This window comes from Carassius carassius, chromosome 29 (assembly GCF_963082965.1).
Source record: "Carassius carassius chromosome 29, fCarCar2.1, whole genome shotgun sequence".
Lineage (NCBI taxonomy): Eukaryota > Metazoa > Chordata > Actinopteri > Cypriniformes > Cyprinidae > Carassius > Carassius carassius.
In genome coordinates this window covers 4428986-4450107 of record NC_081783.1, presented here as the reverse complement: position 1 = coordinate 4450107, position 21122 = coordinate 4428986, and the positions used below count along the sequence as shown (strand labels likewise).

The 21122-nt window shown below is 37.3% G+C and overlaps 1 protein-coding gene across 4 annotated transcripts in view; it reads left to right on the top strand.

The window, feature by feature from the left end:
• LOC132109445 (protocadherin-11 X-linked-like) overlaps positions 1-17768 on the top strand; it is a 183045-nt gene extending 165277 nt beyond the window's left edge. For all 4 annotated transcript variants that reach the window (XM_059515514.1, XM_059515513.1, XM_059515516.1 and 1 more), the window contains one exon: positions 16602-17768. In XM_059515514.1, coding sequence (XP_059371497.1) covers positions 16602-16999 — 398 coding nt within the window. In that variant the 3' untranslated portion in view covers positions 17000-17768. The remainder of the gene's footprint in view (positions 1-16601) is intronic.
• Positions 17769-21122: the final 3354 nt, after the last annotated feature.

Sequence of the window (21122 nt, the reverse complement as noted above, 5' to 3'; positions counted from 1 at the left end):
CATCATTACTTTATATAATGCTTAACTGGTCATTAGTGGATATAACTTTTAACTGTTGAAATGTCGTGAAATTTGATTTTATGAATGCTCATAATGTGTTCATATTTAAAACATACAACTCTGTTTAGTTAAGCTTGATTGTTTTCATTGATGTTTTAATATTTTACAGTGAGGTGGCATTTCAATTTTACTTGCTCAACGGAACACTTTCTTATACAACTTAGCAAGCATGCATGTTTTATCATGTTTTAATTTGTAAAAGATTAATGAAAAACAAACATCTGGCGGGGGGGGGGGGGGTAATTATCAAAGACAGGAGTCTGTTTTAATCTAGTATTTGTCTGCAAGAACACTTTAAATGAATAATGTTTGTGTTAGGCATAAGGCCAATTAGTCTCTTTTGCATTTATGCATAATACTAGAGCCAAATCTGAAAAGCGACTCCTGGAGATTCCACAACACTTCTGTAAACGCAATTCAAATAGTTGTAATTTGTTGGCGGATGTTATGAATTTTGAATGAGTATGTATATGCACCCTATGTCTGGGATTCATTAACATACACACGTTTAACTATTAATAAATCTGAGGTAATAATTTTTTTGTTCAAACCAGGGAAGAGTTTACCTGCCAATTATATTAGATTTACTATTTCCAAAAGTTTCCTAGGCCCACTGTTGGACTTCTGACGCACCACTATACCTCTGGACTACGGCAAGAAAATGCAAGAGGTTATAATGACAACGGCACAAAATATTCAGATATTCCAAAACTGATGGAATGTCCCCTTGATGCCTGAAAGACTTTCTGTTCCCTGCGGAGCAGAGGCAGACGAAGAGTCAGGAGCAGGAGCAGGGATGCGGCTGCCTTTCTGTTTACAAGAAAGTGAGAAAAATGGTTTCTTTTGCAGAGAACAAGAGAAGCAGAAATTTTAACATTTTAGAGCAGCTTAAGAACTTTTTTCATTTTTGAAAATGTGATTTATTGAAATCATCATACCCCTTGAGGTGTCTTTAATAAATCGCAGGCTGCTGTCACAAAGCAAGTCACTAAGCTTTCTGTTTTTTACAGCGGCGATGCCAAATAATTCGCAGATCCATCAGCGCTATAAAACAGTAGCTCAGACAACACCCCCTCGGTGTTGGAAACTGCTCGAAGCACCTCAAATGGACGCCCCACACAGCACTCAAGCTATTCTTAGCTCTTCTTCAGAGTATTGGACGAGGCCCTTCCTTGAATCAGGTGTTGAATAGGAAGCGCATCGCTCCGAGGCATATATCACGTACACAAAGAGACCCTGAAGGTTGTTTATTAAATATTTCTAGCAGCTAATTAACCACCTCCACTTCTTCGGATTGCCATTGTTAACGGTTCCATCGTTTGCAGGTACATTTATTTTGAGAGACAATGGAGTGAGCGTGGCAGCTGGCCTTCTGTCCTGCCAGTAAAGGCTTGAAAGATGGCCCACCTCTGATGCCATGTACTCACTATCTGTCTGACCATAGAGGCAGTTACCAAAATATATTGCTGAGGGGAAAAGAACAAATCTCTGGTGACTAACAGATATATTGCAGATCCGGAGGCATAGTTTATTCCCTCCCATCCCAAAGGAATTTATTTGATAGTAAAGACTGTTGTGTGTGTTAAAAGCCCACTGGTGTTCTTGTATATGATGCTTCTGTGGTGGTGCAAACGTACACCTGCTCCACGTGAATTTGACGTGTAAACCAGTTTTGGATCTTTCATGTTATTTTCCTCATATTTGATATCATATTTCCCCACAGAAACATTGCATTGTAGTAAACGCATCAAAAACAGCCCTAACGGAATGCCTGATAGCTTAAAGCCTATCTGCAGATGTTCTCGGCAAGCCTAAAAACATATTTTGAGGACTAGCAATGGTAACGGAGTTCAAATCAGCCACCATGGAGAACATCCCAGCTTTACAAACTGATATGAATGGCGAGTGAGTTTTCGAGGAGGCAGTGCGTGGCTCTGTCTCTGCCCTTACCTCCAAAGCTTTCCGTAATCTCTCACACATATTGCTTCATCCATCTTTGTTATCTCTTCATAAGAGCACCGGCTCTGTATACAAGGCGGATATTTTACCCCAAAGAAATTGTTTCCTTCCTGTTACATTTCAAAAAGTGTTGTCCATTGAACATTTCACTTTACTGGCAGATTTCTCCACATATGTAAATTTGGCATTTTACTTTGCTTTTTTGTCCAGAGTGGAGGTTTGTGTGTCTATATCATTCTTTCTTTCTTTCTTTCTTTCTTTCTTTCTTTCTTTCTTTCTTTCTGCATTTGATCAGCAATACAGAAAAAAAACTAATATTGTGAAGTATAATTGCAATTTAAAATAACATTATTCTATGTTGATATATGTTTTTAATGTACTTTATTACTGTGATGCTAAGCTGAATTTTCAGGATCAATACTCCAGTTTTCATTGTCACATGATCCTGCAGAAATCATTCTAATATGCTGATTAGTTTTCATTGTCACATGATCCTGCAGAAATCATTCTCATATGCTGATTTATTATCAGTGTTGTTTTTGCTGCTTAATTTTTCTTTTCTTTTGTTTTCTTTTCTTATGGTAAAATAAATGGTGATAAATATGATGAACTTACACAATCACATATTTTAACCTTAGATTCCGATCTGGCGTATTGTAAGTTGTCAAAAACACATAACCAGTCATCATTGGGCACTTTACCATTTATTTTTGTATGTGTGTTTTTCAGATTGTGACTGAATGTATTGCTTCTCTTCACATGCTGGCCCATGTACACAATAAGTCCTGCTGGCGGGGAGGGAGAGCGCAGCATGGATCTTGTAGCACTCTCTATGTTATTATCATGATCAGTGCTGATTGCTGATTGTTATGGTGTTTGCACCTCTCTTCTGTTCAGCCCATGCTGTGTGTTTGGGCAGTGCTGATTGTGTTGATGCTAAAACCCCCCTCCTCTTGTCTTTCTAATGGTGGAGAGGCCTGAACACAGCAGACGAGAGGAGAGGTAGGACCACACCAGACAATCAAGACCATCAGTCCATGGGAGAGGGGAAAAAAGGGAACAAGTCAAGTCAAACAAAAAAAAAGAGCCTCAATTTCCTTTACCTCTCATTCTCACCTTAAAACACATGGAGAGAGGGATGTTTGGAAAGATAGTACGGCAGGATCTTTTCTTCGAGCATGTGAGTGGCATTGTGGAGATTTGCTTTTTTTTTTTTTTTTTTTTTTTTTTTTTTTTTTTTTCCAGATCAGACACCAAATGGATTCTTTTATCCGCGGCTTGTTTTTAATCAACACTGACAAAAGAAAAGACGATGGAGAGAGTTTGACCCGTCGTGTTTTGGGGGACAAGCTCTTTCTGTGGTCATTTTGTCCTTGATTTTGTTCTTTTATTTGTTTTGCTGTTTTAATCTCAGCCAAGTCGATAATATTCTTTGTTGTCTGAAAATGGTGTGTCGGGAAAAAAAAGGTCTCCCTCTTTTGTTGAAATTACCTGCCTGTGACTTCTCTCTCCTCAGGACTCGGGGATGAAGTAATCATTAAATGTTATTTTCTGCCCGCAATTACTTTCCATTGCATTGGGTCAAACACAGCATGGATAGAGAGGAGAGTGAAGTGGGCTGGAGAGGCGGTGTGTGAGTGAGGAAAAGAGGAAGTAGACTTGAAGAAGTTTAATATATCTGGGCAATCAGCTGAGAGCTCAAGTGACATACATGACCATTCAAAAATGTGATGTTTTAATGTTTTGAAAGAAGTCTTAAATGCTTACCAAAGCTGCATTTATTTGATCAAAAAGTACTGCTAAACAGTAGTACTGTGAAATATTATTACCATTTAAAATAGCACTTATCTATTGAAATATATTTAAAATGTAATTTGTTCCTGTGATGCAAAGCTGAGTTTTCAACATCGTTACTCCGGTCATCTGTGTCATCACATGAACTTTCTGAAATCATTCTAATATGCTATTAATAGGACTGTTTTCACCCTGAAATGACCAAATACTTACACCAACACTCAAGCTGCTACTATAAATGACCAGATGAAAAATATTATAACTTTTATTTAAAAGTGAACTTAAGTATATTCACATTACAATAAATGCACATCTAAAGTTGCACATATATAAAAGAACTCAAATTTACAAAACATGTAGAAACATTTCAAATTAATTGACCTTTTTTTCATCCAAGCAGTAATATCTTTCATTGTATGGACACAGACAGCTGTATAGGTCACACTTTAAAAATGCTGTATGTACACAGACAACAAATTATGAAACCATTTGTGCTCTTTTCTAAAAAAGAAAAGAAAAAAAATTTAAATAACTTATATTTCCAGCCATTTTTGCTATTAGTTCAAACCAAGTGGTCCCGAGGTGATTTTTAGTGGATGGATGAAGTCGGTCTCCCTTAAGTTCACACCGGTGTCCTATAGCACAGTCTATTTATCACAGAAACATTCCACTAAAGTTTGACAACCATAAAGAGTCCAAATCATTCTTGTCTTACACCTATTATAGTGTTTCAAAAGCTCCTAACTCAGACAAAAGCACATTTTTAGAGCACTGGTACATTGGTAGAGTGTGACAAATAGCTGTACTGGAGAGGCTGTTTGTAAAGCCCTTATATGGAGATGGTTTGTGCTTGTATTATGCTAATTATCATATTCATGCACACGCTCACTCATTTTATCACTGTTAGAATGAAAGTAACACATTTATGCATGCATGCACCTGGAATATTTTTGCACATAAGAACATTTATGTGCAATCATTAGTGAATGAGGCCTGTTGTGACTGCTATAAATGCAAGGCCAACTTTTCTCATTGCTGCACTTTGAAATATGCACCTTGAGTAAAAATGTGTTGAGGTGCCGTCAGTCGACTCCGCCCATATTTTATACATCCTTGTACTGCCACAGCGTTTTCCATTTCAGAAGGATTGAGTCAATGAGATGTGGTTTGAAAAGCTGAATAAAGATTAGTTTAAGTCAATTAAATAAATACACATTATTTGGTAATGATGTATAAGACTTGATTCTTCCGCAGCCAATCAGAACTTATAATCACTGCGAATGCAGTGTGTAAACAAACTTAGTAATTGTCTAATTAAATAGAAAAATGTCTCCTCAGTAACACAGACAAGTCAGTGTTGTTGTGCTGAATGTATCTGTATGAGAGCACTCTCGTGTTGTAAGCAGTGTCTGTTGTGCAGGCATGTCAGTAAAAGTCAAGTCAAGTCAAGTCAGCTTTATTTATATAGCGCTTTAAACTAAATACATTGCGTCAAAGCAACTGAAAAACATTCATTAGGAAAACAGTTTCAATAATGCAAAATGATAGTTAAAGGCAGTTCATCATTGAATTCAGTGATGTCATCTCTGTTCAGTTAAATAGTGTCTCTGCATTTATTTGCAAGTCAACGATATCGCTGTAGATGAATTGACCCCAACTAAGCAAGCCAGAGGCGACAGCGGCAAGGAACCGAAACTCCATCGGTGACAGAATGGAGAAAACAACCTTGGGAGAAACCAGGCTCAGTTGGGGGGCAAGTTCTCCTCTGACCAGATGAAACCAGTATTTCAATTCCAGGCTACAGCAAAGTCAGATTGTGCAGAAGAATCATCTGTTTCCTGTGGTCTTGTCCTGGTGGTCCTCTGAGACAAGGTCTTTACAGGGGATCTGTATCTGGGGCTCTAGTTGTCCGGGTCTCCGCTGTCTTTCAGGGCAGTAGAGGTCCTTTCTAGGTGCTGATCCACCATCTGGTCTGGATACGTACTGGATCCGGGTGACTGCAGTGACCCTCTGATCTGGATACAGACTGGATCTGGTGGCTACGTTGACCTCGGAATAAGAGGGAAACAGACAAATATTAGCGTAGATGCCATTCTTCTAATGATGTAGCAAGTACATAGGGTGTTATGTTAAACTTTCCCGGTTCCGGTTTACCTAATTAATGCAGCCTAAAAATCCTTTAACGGATTTGGATATTAAAAGCATATTAGTATGTTATGTGTAAGCCAGGTTAAAGAGATGGATCTTTAATCTAGATTTAAACTGCAAGAGTGTGTCTGCCTCCCAAACAGAGTTTAGGCGCCAAATAGGAAAAGGATCTGCCGCCCGCAGTTGATTTTGATATTCTAGGTATTATCAAATTGCCAGAGTTTTGAGAACGTAGCGGATGTAGAGGATTATAATGTAAAAGGAGCTCATTCAAATACTGAGGTGCTAAACCATTCAGGGCTTTATAAGTAATAAGCAATATTTTAAAATGTATACGATGTTTGATAGGGAGCCAGCGCAGTGTTGACAGGACCGGGCTAATATGGTCATACTTCCTGGTTCTAGTAAGAACTCTTGCTGCTGCATTTTGGACTAGCTGTAGTTTGTTTACTAAGCGTGCAGAACAACCACACAATAAAGCATTACAATAATCTAACCTTGAGGTCATAAATGCATGGATTAACATTTCTGCATTTGACATTGAGAGCATACGCCGTAATTTAGATATATTTTTTAAATGGAAAAATGCAGTTTTACAAATGCTAGAAACGTGGCTTGAAGAATTGACAGAGCAACCATCAAGTCTAAGACAGTGTTCTAGGTTATTACAAGCAGAGTTTTTAGGTCCTATAATTAACTCCTCTGTTTTCTCAGAATTTAGCAGTAAGAAATTACTCGTCATCCAATTTTTTATATCGACTATGCATTCCATTAGTTTTTCAAATTGGTGTGTTTCACCGGGCCATGAAGAAATATAGAACTGAGTATCATCAGCATAACAGTGAAAGCTAACACCATGTTTCCTGATGATATCTCCCAAGGGTAACATATAAAGCGTGAAGAGTAGCGGCCCTAGTACTGAGCCTTGAGGTACTCCATACTGGACTTGTGATCGATATGATACATCTTCATTCACTGCTACGAACTGACGGCGGTCATATAAGTACGATTTAAACCATGCTAATGCACTTCCATTAATGTCAACAAAGTGTTCAAGTCTATGCAAAGGAATGTTGTGGTCAATTGTGTCAAACGCAGCACTAAGATCCAATAAAACTAATAGAGAAATACACCCACGATCAGATGATAAGAGAAGATCATTTGTAACTCTATGATACGGTCTAAATCCTGACTGGAAATCCTCACATATACCATTTTTCTCTAAGAAGGAATATAATTGTGAGGATACCACCTTTTCTAGTATCTTGGACAGAAAAGGGAGATTCGAGATTGGTCTATAATTAACTTGTTCTTTGGGGTCAAGTTGTGGTTTTTTGATGAGAGGCTTAATAACAGCCAGTTTGAAGGTTTTGGGGACATATCCTAATGACAATGAGGAATTAATAATAGTCAGAAGAGGATCTATGACTTCAGGAAGCACCTCTTTTAGATACATGTTGTTGGTTTAGATGATTTAACAAGTTTATACAATTCTTCCTCTCCTATAGTGGAGAATGAGTGGAACTGTTCCTCAGGGGGTCTATAGTGCACTGTCTGATGCGAAACTGTAGAACGACATATAAGAAGTAAAGTAGTTCATAAAGTCATTACTGCTGTGGTGTTGGGAAATGTCAACACTTGTTGAGGCTTTATTTTTCGTTAATTTAGCCACTGTATTGAATAAATACCTGGGGTTATGTTTGTTTTCTTCTAAAAGAGAAGAAAAGTAATCGGATCTAGCAGTTTTTAATGCTTTTCTGTAGGATAGGTTACTTTCCCGCCAAGCAATACGAAATACCTCTAGTTTTTTTTTCCTCTAGCTGCGCTCCATTTTTCGGGCTGCTCTCTTTAGTGTGCGAGTATGCTCATTATACCATGGTGTCAAACTGTTTTCCTTAACCTTCCTTAAGCGAAGAGGAGCAACTGTATTTAAAGTGCTAGAAAAGAGAGAGTCCATAGTTTCTGTAACATCATCAAGTTGTTCTGAGGTTTTGGATATGCTAAGGAATTTGGATACATCAGGAAGATAACTTAAAAAGCAGTCTTTTGTGGTAGAAGTGATAGTTCTTCCATACTTGTAACAAGAAGTAGAATTTACAATTTTGGCTATATGAAGTTTGCACAAAACTAAATAATGATCTGATATATCATCACTTGGCTGCATAATTTCAACACTATCAACATCAATTCCATGTGACAGTATTAAATCTAGAGTATGATTTCGACAATGAGTAGGTCCTGAAACGTGTTGTCTAACCCCAATAGAGTTCAGAATGTGTATAAATGCTGATCCCAATGCATCTTTTTCATTATCAACATGGATATTAAAATCACCAACTATTAAAACTTTATCTGCAGCCAGAACTAACTCGGATGTAAAATCACCAAACTCTTTAATAAAGTCTGTATGGTGCCCTGGTGGCCTGTATACAGTAGCCAGTACAAACATAACAGGGGATTTATCATTAACATTTGTTTCTCTGGATAATGTTATATGAAGCACCATTACTTCAAACGAGTAATACTTGAAGCCTGCCCTCTGAGAAATCCTGAAACATTGTTATAAATTGAAGCAACACCTCCCCCTTTGCCTTTTAGACGCGGCTCATGTTTATAACAGTAATCTTGGGGGGTGGACTCATTTAAAATAATGTAATCATCAGGTTTTAGCCAGGTTTCTGTCAAACAGAGCACATCCATATTATGATCAGTGATCATATCATTATTATTACAAGTCTGAACATTTGCCAGGCATAAAGCGCATGCTTTTCTTTGTAAAATGCTCTTTTTCATGAGGAGAAATCATCCGTGCCAGATTTTTATTCAAATACAGGAAACTGCACATGTGTTGCCCTGAAGTTTTTTTTTTCTTTTTTTACTGCCGACTAACAGATGGCGGGCGGGATGTGTACTTTACGTATTCAGGGGGCCATTATTCAAAAAACACCCCGTTATGTGGTGGACCCTAGAGCAATCGTGAATTACAACTTTCTCCTGAAACTGTCACGCTGTTTGTCAATCGGTCATTTAATCTCAGCAAGGGCATTCTTCATCATAGACTAGATATAGATTTCCACAAGGCTCTATTTTTTTAGTCTTAATTCGAGTCAATAATTACAGTAAGTTAGTAAAGATATTTTACTAATTTTAATCAAACTAATTGCATATGCTGATTTATCAATCAAATCAATCACAATTAATCACACATATGAATATTTGCTACGAAAGATAGTTTGAGTAGATGGGTTTGTTTCTAATTTAGAAACAATCAATGGATCCTATGCAGTGAATGGGTGCCGTCAGAATGAGAGTCCAAAAAGCTAATAAAAACATCACAATAATCCACAAGTAATCCACAGCATTTTAGTCCATCGATTAATATATTGTGCTTGATGGTGCTTGATCTGTGCATATTTCTATATATTCTTGGTAACTTTATTTTAAGGACCAATTTTGGCAGTAATTATTAGTTTTTATAAAGTACATATTAATGCCTTATTCTTCATGACCATATTTAAAATGCCTTAATCCTAAACTTAACAACTGTTTTATTAACTATTAATTAGCAGGAAATTGGGAGTTTATTGAGCCAAAAGGTATAGTTAATAGCAAGAATTGGACGTTAAAATAAAGTGTGACCATATTTTCATATATGATTGTGCATAGGCTACTAGTTTCTTAATTCAATACATTTGTAAATTAAATGCATTATAACATGTTACAAAGTCATCATTAAGATTCATTTAAAGGGTAACCTTTAGTTGCAGAAAGTAGGACTCGTGAAGATGCTGAAAAGCTCCCATAAGTGTATAAAATATGTTGTCTGGCTCCACAGAGCCCGGAATTTCCTTAACATATTGCAGTTGCTGGAGTGTTGCATGCCCCTGGCCTCCAGTTGTAATTTATTTGTGCGATGCATGTCACAGTTTACATCCCACTGTACATTTGTACATTTGGGACTTCATGAATATATAATAGCTAAGAGCAGCATGAAATCATACGGCTCTCCTCTGCAAAAGTAAAAGTGTAAATCACTCATAAGCAGCGATGAAATACGAGAGTGGTGCTGGAGTGGAGCTGGTGATGAAATGCATCTAGCCTGCAGTAAGTGGCCTTTCCCTGATTCATGAGAATGAAAAGTGGGCCTCTTATTTCACCTGATGGTTGTGTCCAGTCGTTGAGTGAAAAATGGCATCTTTCCCCTTGTGAAACACCCATGGGGTTAAATAGCTCCATTATTATTAATGACCATCCATTTGCCAATCTAGATGCAGAGTCAGAGTCGGTGTGTAATGAAATGATAAAGTCCATGTAATTACAAACTCAATTATTATCTTTCAAATTTCATTTTGTTTGACAGCATGGGATTTGTTTGAAGCTTGTGCCCTTTGTTTAATCTGTATTGCATGCATGTACAGAAGGGTCCAGAGGACTGTGACCATATTGAAAACTTGGCATTTATAATCTAACTGAAGGAAGAAGCAAACAGGAGATTTTAGAATAAAAAAAAAATCTTGAGAAATATTTTAAATTGAGTAGTATTTCTAGTTCACTAATCAGATAAATCAGATCAGTTTGTGACACTGACTATATTACTTCCATCACAGACAGTGAGATGTCCTTTTTGAAGCACAAGATGCTCATTGGATCTCAGTTACAAGTATTTTAAAACTATAGTTCAAAATGATCTTGAATTCAAAGCAAGTGCTTATTTGGTAAGTTAATGACTTTTGTTTGTTTAGTTTGTTTTGTTTTGTCTAAACTGATGACATGAGTGAAGGTGTATTTTTTTTGTTATTTATCTATCCAGCCATCCATCCATCCAAAAATCAACTGACATGAATGAAAGTGTTCAATCTAACCTCTCTAATGTGACATTTTAAAATTAATGTTATTCTTCAGTTTTTCACACTTTTTCTAACTAATGTGTAATAGGGAAAAAAAAAAGTTTTTAAATTTTTTATTTATTTATTTTTTTTGCACACAAACAGAGAGAGACATTTTGAGTATTTTGCTTTCCAAGACTAAAAAGTTGAAATAGAGTAACGTTTTTTTTTTCCTTCATTCATTTCATTCATTTCATTTAGTTTAGTTTTTATTTGCAAGAAAGATTAGCTATCCTTAAGGTTGTCAGCTGAAGAAAATATAATCATATCCTTAATTTATTATGGATATTTTCTGTTGTCATGTTCTTCTCCTGTCCCAAGGGTTCTAACCGTGCTCATATGAAGTGCACCAATTAAATACATGTAAAATTCCCATACATGGCTGAAAAGATACTAAACTTTGATCAAATATGCCACAGTGTTCCCCCTTGGTGGGTTATGTTTTGGCTCAGTGAACTTCATGAAGTCTCATTACTTGATCATTTGCATATTGGGAAAAAAAGCACAACCCTAAATCTTTGCCGTGGTCTCTCGTGAAACTTTTATTTGTGCACTGAATCCTCTATCACATTTTTTCAAATAAAATTATATGTCGTTCAATAAAATTCAAGGCTGAATTGTCTCATGTAACATAAAGCTTGCTGCTCCATGCATAAATGTGCTGTAGGTGGTACAGTGCCTGTTTTTCTTAAGCTCTACAGTCAACCAGATAATGTTTAGACAGGAGAGAAAGAGAGCAGGGAGAGATGATGTTCTGTATTTATGCAATTAGTCCTCTAATTGGTAGTAATGGGTTTGCACATGCTAACATAATGACTTGAGTAATCATCTCTGTGGCGTCCTTGATGTACATCCCATCAAGATATATTCAGGTCATGCTGCTTTGCTTAACAGCCCTGTCACAAATTGTCATCCGTGTTTATTGTCTTACTTCAGCATGTCTCATCATGTTTCATCGCACTTCCTGACCAGGAGGGTCCCATACTGCCAGATAGCTTGTCTACGTAAATGTCACTATAGCCCAGACACATGTAAGTTCATTTTATATGTTAAAAGATGTTGATTTTCTTTCCACAACAGCATTTATTGTCATACAACCTGGTGTAGACAGTGAGATGTCTTATTTAACAAATTCAAGAACAATTCCTTTTCAGTTTTCACTCTTTATTATGCTAATAGGTTTTAAAAGGATTGACACTCTTTTCTTTTGTTTTAGTTTGGGAAATTAAACTCAGGTTTTGAAATGCATGTTAATTTTTGTATTGTTTATGTATATATATATATATATTAGACTTTTGGATTCCATTGAACGTGCATGCTTTTTGAACATACAACATCCATACGCAAATACACATGAAGATGTTTTTGGAAAAAGTTTTGTTTTATTTTATTTTGTTTTGTTTTGTTTCAGTACAGCTGTCTTCAAAGGGCTATTTCAATGAAAAAATTGACATTCTGTCACCATTTACTTCAAGTTGTTCCAAAAATGTCTGAGATTATTTTATCTGTTGAACATAATATTACATATTTTAATATTTGGTTGCCAACTTTCTTCAAAATATATTCAAATTATCCGCTTTGACTTCCATAGTATTAAAAAATACTATGGAAGTCTATAGGGACCAGGACCTCTTTGGTCTCCAACATTCTTTGACATATCTTCTTTTGTGTTCAGCAGAAGAAAGAAATTCATGGAGATTTAGAGCAATTTTAGTGTGAGTAAATGATGATTCATTCATAGGTGGGTGAACTATCCCTTTAAGGATTGAAACGCTTTTCTTTTGTTTTAGTTTGGAAAATAAAGCTCAGGTTTTGGAACAAAAGACGAGACCTATGCAGTTTGTCATAGGGGAGCAATCCAATTACCAATCTCTGACGACAGCATTAGACAATGTTTGCAGTGGAAGATTGAAAATATCTTCAAGCGTTCGCACCGCTGTAATTACAAGTGTGAATCAGTCCGGGACTTCAATCAATAACCACTGGCCATTTTGCAAAATGTTTCAATCTGCAGACAATTTGCTTTAAATGCGAGCTGTTATTAGAAGCCATATTACTCTCAGAGTAAATAGGCTTGGCATTTTTAAGCCTATGCTTTGCGAAAATGTAAATATCATTACCTCACACAACATTCCATTTTTTTTTCTGCAAGAGGTGAAACTAACAATACCGTCTCTTACCCCCTTACACAAAGTTTTCCGACACATCTATATATGTGCCGACCGGAGCACGTGGGGTCTGATTCTTTTTTAAAAGCTCGACAGGAGAGTAGCGATTCCCCCTGAATACAAAAAGCACTTAAACAGCATCAGAGTGAGCCGCTGCCTCAGGCTGACGAAAGCATTCAGCGCTGTCACCCACATCAGTCAAGCAGTACTAGTCCCTGTAGAGGAGAAACTGATACGGACTACATCTTTGGAGCTGTTTAATGTGAAATATCACATGCAAAAAATAGTAGCTCTCCTGGCTGTTGACATAGCGCCACTGACAGTTCGTGCTGTGCCTCTGCATGCTGGAAATCAGCGTGGCTTCAAAATACCTTTTACACATAATGTAATTGCGCACATACTCTCCACTGCTTGTGCTGATTGGCTTCATACGCACACACACACGGACCTGCTGGGCAAATGCACTAAAGGTGTCTCAAGCACTTCTCAGTGAATGTGTTAAGGCCAGACATGTGTCTGCCTGCGCGCATGAATCTGTCCAGCGTGGCGTGATGCGCTCGGCCCCTCAAAAGAACAATGGCTCTGAAAGACACCTCCAATTTCCAAAGCAGCTCTGGGGTGATTTACAGCAGCCTCCGAGAGAGACCTGGCCAGGACTCATTCTGCTTGCTCAGAGAGTGAGTGAGCAGCATCATTTTTCCTTAATGAAGTTAGTGACCCTCTGAAAGGTGACACGTTTATCGCTCCACTGATTTATTCACTGATGCTCTGAGGCAGACTATAGCAGAGTAAGACCAGGAGCATGTGGCCACATCTCTCTCACTCTCTCCTCTCTTTCTGTTTATAGCTTTCTATATTTGTGCTATTATGTCCAATTCTCCGGTATTAAGACAAACTGGCATGTAAAATAAGAGCATACTATAGCTCTATTTCAAAATCTAGTAAGCTGTCCGAAGTCCACAATACACAGTGGTTTTTATGCATATACAGTGCACATGGAGTAAATATTGTCTTCAGCACAGTACACGTTCAACCCAATTTTTCTCACCATGTATATTTTGTACATTCAGCTTGCATTTGCTCCTTGAATTGTGTATTTGCACTAACTAGTTCATCCAAAAGGTGGCAACTCTGCCTGGTGTTTTTTAGTCGAAAAAGACGTTGAATAGATGGAACAATCAGAAATTGTCTTACAATTGGGAGATGAGAGGGTATGTATCAATTATCATTGGGAAAAGTGCAGTTGCTAACTTAGATCACGTGAGGCACCTCAGCCATACAATGGCCTCTAGTCTTTCTCCCAAAACATATATATGGCCACAGTGTTAGCATTAGCCAAAATTTTTACATTTACCAGCTCACTATCCTTCTTGTTTGCTGTCATCTTGGAAATTGTGTCAAATAAAGCTTACAAACTGGATCTCTGCATTCCCGCAGATGTTATTTTCATGTAGGAAGTGGTCAAATCTACCTGTAAACTCTAGTTTAATCAATTACAAAGCCATTTTTATCTCTCTTGACTTTTGAAGAGAAATAGCACAGACATTGGATGAAAGAATGACCCTTACAAAACTTAACAGTCATTTTACTACAAATAAATAGCATGGATAGCATAGTTAATCCATGGAAAGCACAAATTAACCATGGTCTTGCTACACTAACCATACTTTAACCATGGTTTTTGTAGTAAAACTGTGGTTATACAAATAGTAATCAGTGCGCCAAAATAACATGGTTTCTTTTTTGTAAAGAGAGTAGATTTTGACAGGCTGTGCATTGAGCTGTACAAATATGCTAAGATTTCATGTTAATACTGAAGTTGAAGTATATGACTTTTATATACCTTTTAAGGAAGCTTTTAACCATCATATTTAATTATTTGGAATGCTATAGATAGGCACCAACTCTGTTTGAGTAAAGAAGTCTGGATTGATTTCAATGGGGTTTGACATTAGCATGTTGCTAAGCTAATGGCATTATATTTTAATAAACATGAAAATGCATAGCACAAACAAATGTTGAGTAAGGTATATTTTTTAATTACAATTAACTGTTTTTATTGACGTTTTCCAGTATTGAATGAAGTTTAATTGGAACCAACATTTCTTGGATTTGTTTAATAGAAGTACAAACTATAAACCCATAGATATTTATATACTGTTGGTAGATCTCTCATTCGACTGCTCCAGACATGCCAGCACATCCACCATCTAGGAACAGTCAACAATTCATATGCTGCTTAATACTCACTTTAACAAACCAATCCATTTTCAACAACATTATGCAGCCTATGGTTGTGAAAACCATAGGTATATGGTAGTGTTCTCTGATGATCAATAACATTTGTAAGAGTGTTCTCAAGTGTTCATTAACTTGTTTTGACAGTTCAAATATGGCCGATGGCTTACATGCAGTGGGCCATAGCAGCTAATATGATATTTATGTATGGATATCTGCTGCTCAGAAATTAAATCATGGTGCTAGCAATGGCAAGGCCATGGATTTGATTCCTAGGAAATGCATGAATTGATCTAACGTACAGAATGCAATGCCATTTACTTTGGGTAAATGTTTAAATATTTATTCTGTATTTCTGCAATTCAGAATATTTTGATGTCCCTCTCCATGATATTAAAATACTAAACATAAAAAATCAATAACTATATTGGCTCCTGGTGGTAAAAAATAAAAATAACCCAAGCATGTAATGCAAGGGAACTAGACGTAGTCCCTTTCAATTATTTCTAACATCTTTACTTATGCAAATATTCTAAATTATTTCTAGAGGACAGCTTGGAGGGGGGACCAGCATGAGCAAAGTGATGTTCAGACAGGGCTCTCTTGTTCCTGGCGGGTTAAGATATACATACGCCGCTGTAGGGCTCCAGCCTGCCTCCACAATCACTGATTTACATTCTAATTATTAGAGTTGACAGCCTTTTTCTTGGCACATATCGCATGTGATGTCAGAGCAAGTTTAATGAGATTAGAAAGTTTGAGTCCTTTAGTTTACGGTTCTCTTTCCTCTGAGCAAATCACGTTCTGTTGCTCGCAGCTACTGTAGCACGTTTACTGTACATGTCAGCTGTGCTAACAAGTAGGCGAAGGAGGAAGAATTGCTGCGTTTCTGTTTGATTTGTCTTAATTGACTTGATTTAAGTGGGAGACATCAGCAGAAGAAAGGTGTTTCATGGTGACTGCGATTAAAATAAACAACGGTTTTGGAACCATTCATTAATTCTTTAATATGTAAAAAGCCAATCTCAGACACAAACAACAGAGACTTTTTTTAAAGATTTAATTAAGCTACAGGGAATTCAGTGCATATTGTAGGTAAACACTTAGGACCATGGGAATACCATTTAAATTAAAAGAACTGGTGTTGTTTTTCTCATTACCAGATGAATTAAACATTTATCCCTGCCTTTCATTCCTCTCAGAAGCTGACATTTACAGGTCACCTTTTGAGAGTGCCAACTTTGTATTGTCTCCAAGTGCCTTAGCAATATGAGAAAGTATGATTTATTTTGTCTTCCGTGTTCACCTCTTGACTGAGCCTCCACATTTGTCATTTCATCATCCACAGCTATTGAAGTGAACCTGCAGAAAGCTCTCGCCGAGGCCTCCGAGACCTGTACCCAGGAATGTCTGATCCTGGGTCATTCTGACAGCTGCTGGATGCCGCCAGCGCTGACCCAATTCCAGACGTCCGGCGCCGCCACTCTGCCCTCCTTTGGTTTTCAACAAAGCTGGGCACGTGGGACCAAGGCAGATGGGCGTCACACCCTTGGCAGGTCAGTGCCCAAAGATGATCTGGACAAAGGGAGCAACCGGCCCCAATTTTACAACACACTTGAGAGACACTGCAGCAAGAAAGAGGATCCAATCAAGGTCATCCCTCTAGCCAGCTTTTCTGCCACGTCCTGCCCCCAGACGTCTGCGGGTGGAGGCTCTTCCGCCTTCCTGCACGAGCATCAGCTGTAGAAGCGAGGGTAGGCCTCAGAGTACTGCATAATGAGAGTGATTGAAATGGAAAAGCTGACGGGTTCTGATCGTTATTAGCATGTGTCAACCCTTTCCCGGCATGGCGGAAGGGGAAGCAAAGGACGCTAGCTTTCGATATCCTCTGTGAAACTGAAACATGTACAGTAGACAAATGGTAGATATAGACCAAAGTAGCTCCTCAAGTGAAAATAAGCATAACAAAAAAAAAAAGTGGTGTGAAATGTATCTTAGTGGCAAATGAAATAAGATTTACTGTTGATCAAAAGGGACAGGATTATAGCAAATTACTTTTAAGTCTGTGCTGCTGGAAGAAATCATTGCATACGTTTACATGCTCGCTGATATTCCTATCTAGTTTTTGAAAAAAGTAAACGCCATGTTCTTTTTATTCAAAGAAAATGTGTGCATATTCCGAACATTATCTGGTCTAATTTTAAATTCATATGAACATGAAGCTAGTGGTCTTGGTGAGTTTAATTGGCCCTCACTAACAGCAAAGCCGGTGGTTATTTCGTTGTGCTTTTGCACATGAACGCAGACACGCTTGTAAACAAAACAATAAAAATTAGGCTCTGAGTTAAGAACCGCATTTCAGAATATTACAACACATGTAAGCATAGTCAATAAGGTTAAGTGTAATGTGTGAGCGCTGGGTGACTGCAGTATTTCTTTCGGCTCCGGCTTCGGTCCGTCATTTTCCAGCTGAATTGCCGCCTAAAGTCAGTTTTATTCTGCTGAAGAGATCTAGTTCCATCTAGTTGTTGGTAGCTTCCGTGCATCTGACACCCTTTCTCTGCCATTAAAAGAAACCCGCTTATTTTCAACATTATCTAATTAGCAGAGGCACAGACATGGCTAAAAAGGCATCCTTTGTTTTTTCGCACTTCCATATCAAGTTTTTCTCTCGATATATATACAATTTATGCGACATAATAAGTGCTGTGCAACCAATTATAAGAATCTCCCAATAGTATAATTACTTTGATCAGTAATCACCGTAACTGCTATAGAAGCAGAACGCTGCTCTAGAATGGCATAATTGGCTACCTTTTGTATGTGTGTGTGTGTGTGTGTGCTTGTATGATCTGCACTTCTTTTTAAACTTACGTAAAAATTAAGCATTTGCAAGATTTATTTATAATGATGTCAAAGAAACAGCCTTAAAATGTGTATTGTATGGATGTAATGACTGCTAAGTGAAGTAGAAGTTTGCTTACAATCGTGTCATATTTTCGTCCAGTTTATTCAAACAGAGACATCAAGTTATCCCGCAAAGAGGCTGTGTGGGTTGAGAAATCAGCACAAATTTAATTCGCCAACACTTCTCCTTAGTACATACTGATGACACAGAAAGATTTGGGTCAGTGATCCAAAAAATTACTTCACTATAAAATAGTGTACGTGCCAGCACCGAAATGTGTCACAGCGAGACGTGTTGGAGTTTGTGTGTTGCTCTTTGATGCGAGAGAACTGACAATCACTCCAGCAGCTGTTCCCCCAACAACAGTTTAAGATCTGTCGAACACTCTTGATTAAGAGGAATAATTGCGGTGTGGTACTCCATTAAGGGAAGGAAGCAGTGGCTTGGCCTTTCGCTCAAGCTTTTGCACGTCGGCAAGCTGGGACGGTGTGAGAGTATCGAGTGTAAGGATAGTGACTCAACTCAAACTCTCCTAATCTATACAATAGATCAGAAACGCTCGAAAAACAAGGTCTGAAATACTAACATCAGCCGTAGTGTCTGTATTGCTTAACACTGCTTGAAAATCTCTGCTTCTGTTAATTCGTAACACAACAAAAAGCACAGTTACAAATAACTGAGAGATAAAACAATTTCCAATAATTAAAAACAATAGTTTTTGAAGATAAGGGCTGTAGAGCTTCACAACACATATGAAATATATTTCATATTTCTTTCAGAGCTGCATGGATTTAGAGGTTTTACATGCTTAAAGTCAACATGAAATCAAACATACCCTGTTTTCTTTCTTAATGCATGTCACAGGGGGTTCTGCGAGTGATTCATCTGTACACACTTTTATTTAAAGAAAAAAAATGTGCATCTATGTTTTAATTAAATTAAATTTAATCTAATCACATGCCTCTCAATCAACTTACTTTAATTTGGCATCACCAGGCAATAATGATAAAAACATTAATATCTAGCCATTTCATGGTCCAATGCAGGGATGTGCAGGGAGTTCTCTGTTTTCTTTTGATTAATAAAAAAAAAGAGCAACACTCACCTGGTCCAATCATATCTTGATTAATAAATAAAAGCATTTTTTTCTCATTTTGACACAATTACAGAAGATAAATGTGTTGCAAATGCTATTTCATGTTGACTTTAAAATGCTTAAAAATAAACATTTGCTGAAATCTGAAACAGCTATTTTTGAGTAGTGGAGCAATTCTATTAGTGCCAAAGGTCTATCAAGTAAAAAAGACAAACATTGTGTGGGAATGAATGAAAATTTGTGATAAATGCATAAAAGGTCTCAATATGCATGGTTATTCTCCCCTCTAGCACTTTTGTACTTTTCCAAAAAGTTTGTTCCCTGATGTATCATGTAAGCAACCTTGATAATGAGGTGTTTCTTTTTTCTGATAGATACTTTTTTTTTTCTTTTTTTTTCATGAAAATATTATGGCAGATCATCTCTGTAGTCAGGCATTTGCATGTGGTTCCAGTTGACCTCCGCTGGCTGATTGTGTTCTGTAGCAGTAAACCCTTGTTCTGACACGATTCAGTAGCTTGTGCTGTCGTACGGTCATCTCCTCAGGTTGTGTTATAGTTAGTATGAAGGACTAGAATGGCAACACACTTGGAGTGCCCAACACGATGTCACACAAATCAAATAAATTCTCATCATTCCCGTACAAAAAAAAGAAAAAAGAAAAAAAAAGAGCGAAGTGTACATAGATATGCTTAGCAGTAACCCTGGAAAACAAATTTTAGCTTACTGTGTGTGTAAAGAAAAGGAAAAGTGGTTTATACTTACTGAAAATAGTTGATAAAAGACAAAAATCATGAAAAATGAGGACAATCTCTGTTGTAATGTATTCAAAACATTTGCATACTGTATATTATTATATGTGTGCGCTTGAGTTTGTGTGTGTGCATGTATGTATACTGGCACAGCAGTGTCTGGATAATGTATGTACACACTATGTATCTTGTATAGAATCTGAAAAGAATATAAAACTGCTGATATATTAAATCTGCTTGTAATTTAAACATCATTTGCTGTATTTCACAATTATTTCTTTCTTTAGAGGTGAGCTTTCATATGTGGCAGCAGTCAAGCAATGGACACTGTTGAACAATTGAAGTATATCTTGAGATCATACCCCTGTAAAATACTCCTAGAAGTTAAAAAAAGAAAACATGCTCATTTACATTTGGTGTAATGTTTTTTCTCGTCTTGAATTTTTTCTTGAACCATTAAATATTGTGTATCTTTAGATGCTCTGTTGTGTGCCCTATCATTTCGAAAACACTTGAATCCTATTTTTCTTTTATAGACTGCAAAGCCTTGATAAAAAAAGCAGGTGGTGGAGGAGAATACTAACAATACTAACAAGAAAGAAACATAGTTAGGACCGGCTTCCATTAGGGAAAGCAAGCAATATGCATACGAAACATCTATTTGTGGAAAAGCAAGGCGGAGGGAACTCTTGATTAAGTCTGTCTGTACAGACAATAGCAGTTATACAGCTGTTAGAGGCATTGATTCAGTCAGAGGTGAGCTTCGGAAACACACCTGAGAGAGTTTAGTTAGAAAGAGAAGAGGCCACGGTGGACTAAAGAATAATTGGTAAGTCTGGGCATATAACCACCATTATGTGCTCTGCAAATGTGCCAGGACTGCAGCTTTGGACCAGGCCCAAGACGGAGTTGGGAGCAAGAAAGGATCCTTAAAAAGAAAATGAATAAAGATTATCCAAGCAAAAGGGTCTACCTACAGCACTATAAGTTCCTGAACTTTTTGCTGAACTGCCTAGCTACACTCTTTTTCTGCTGGCTTTACATTTTTGATGCTTGACGAGCATGTACTGTATGTGTATATGAGTGTGGGCTTTCATATAGGGGTGAGCTCAA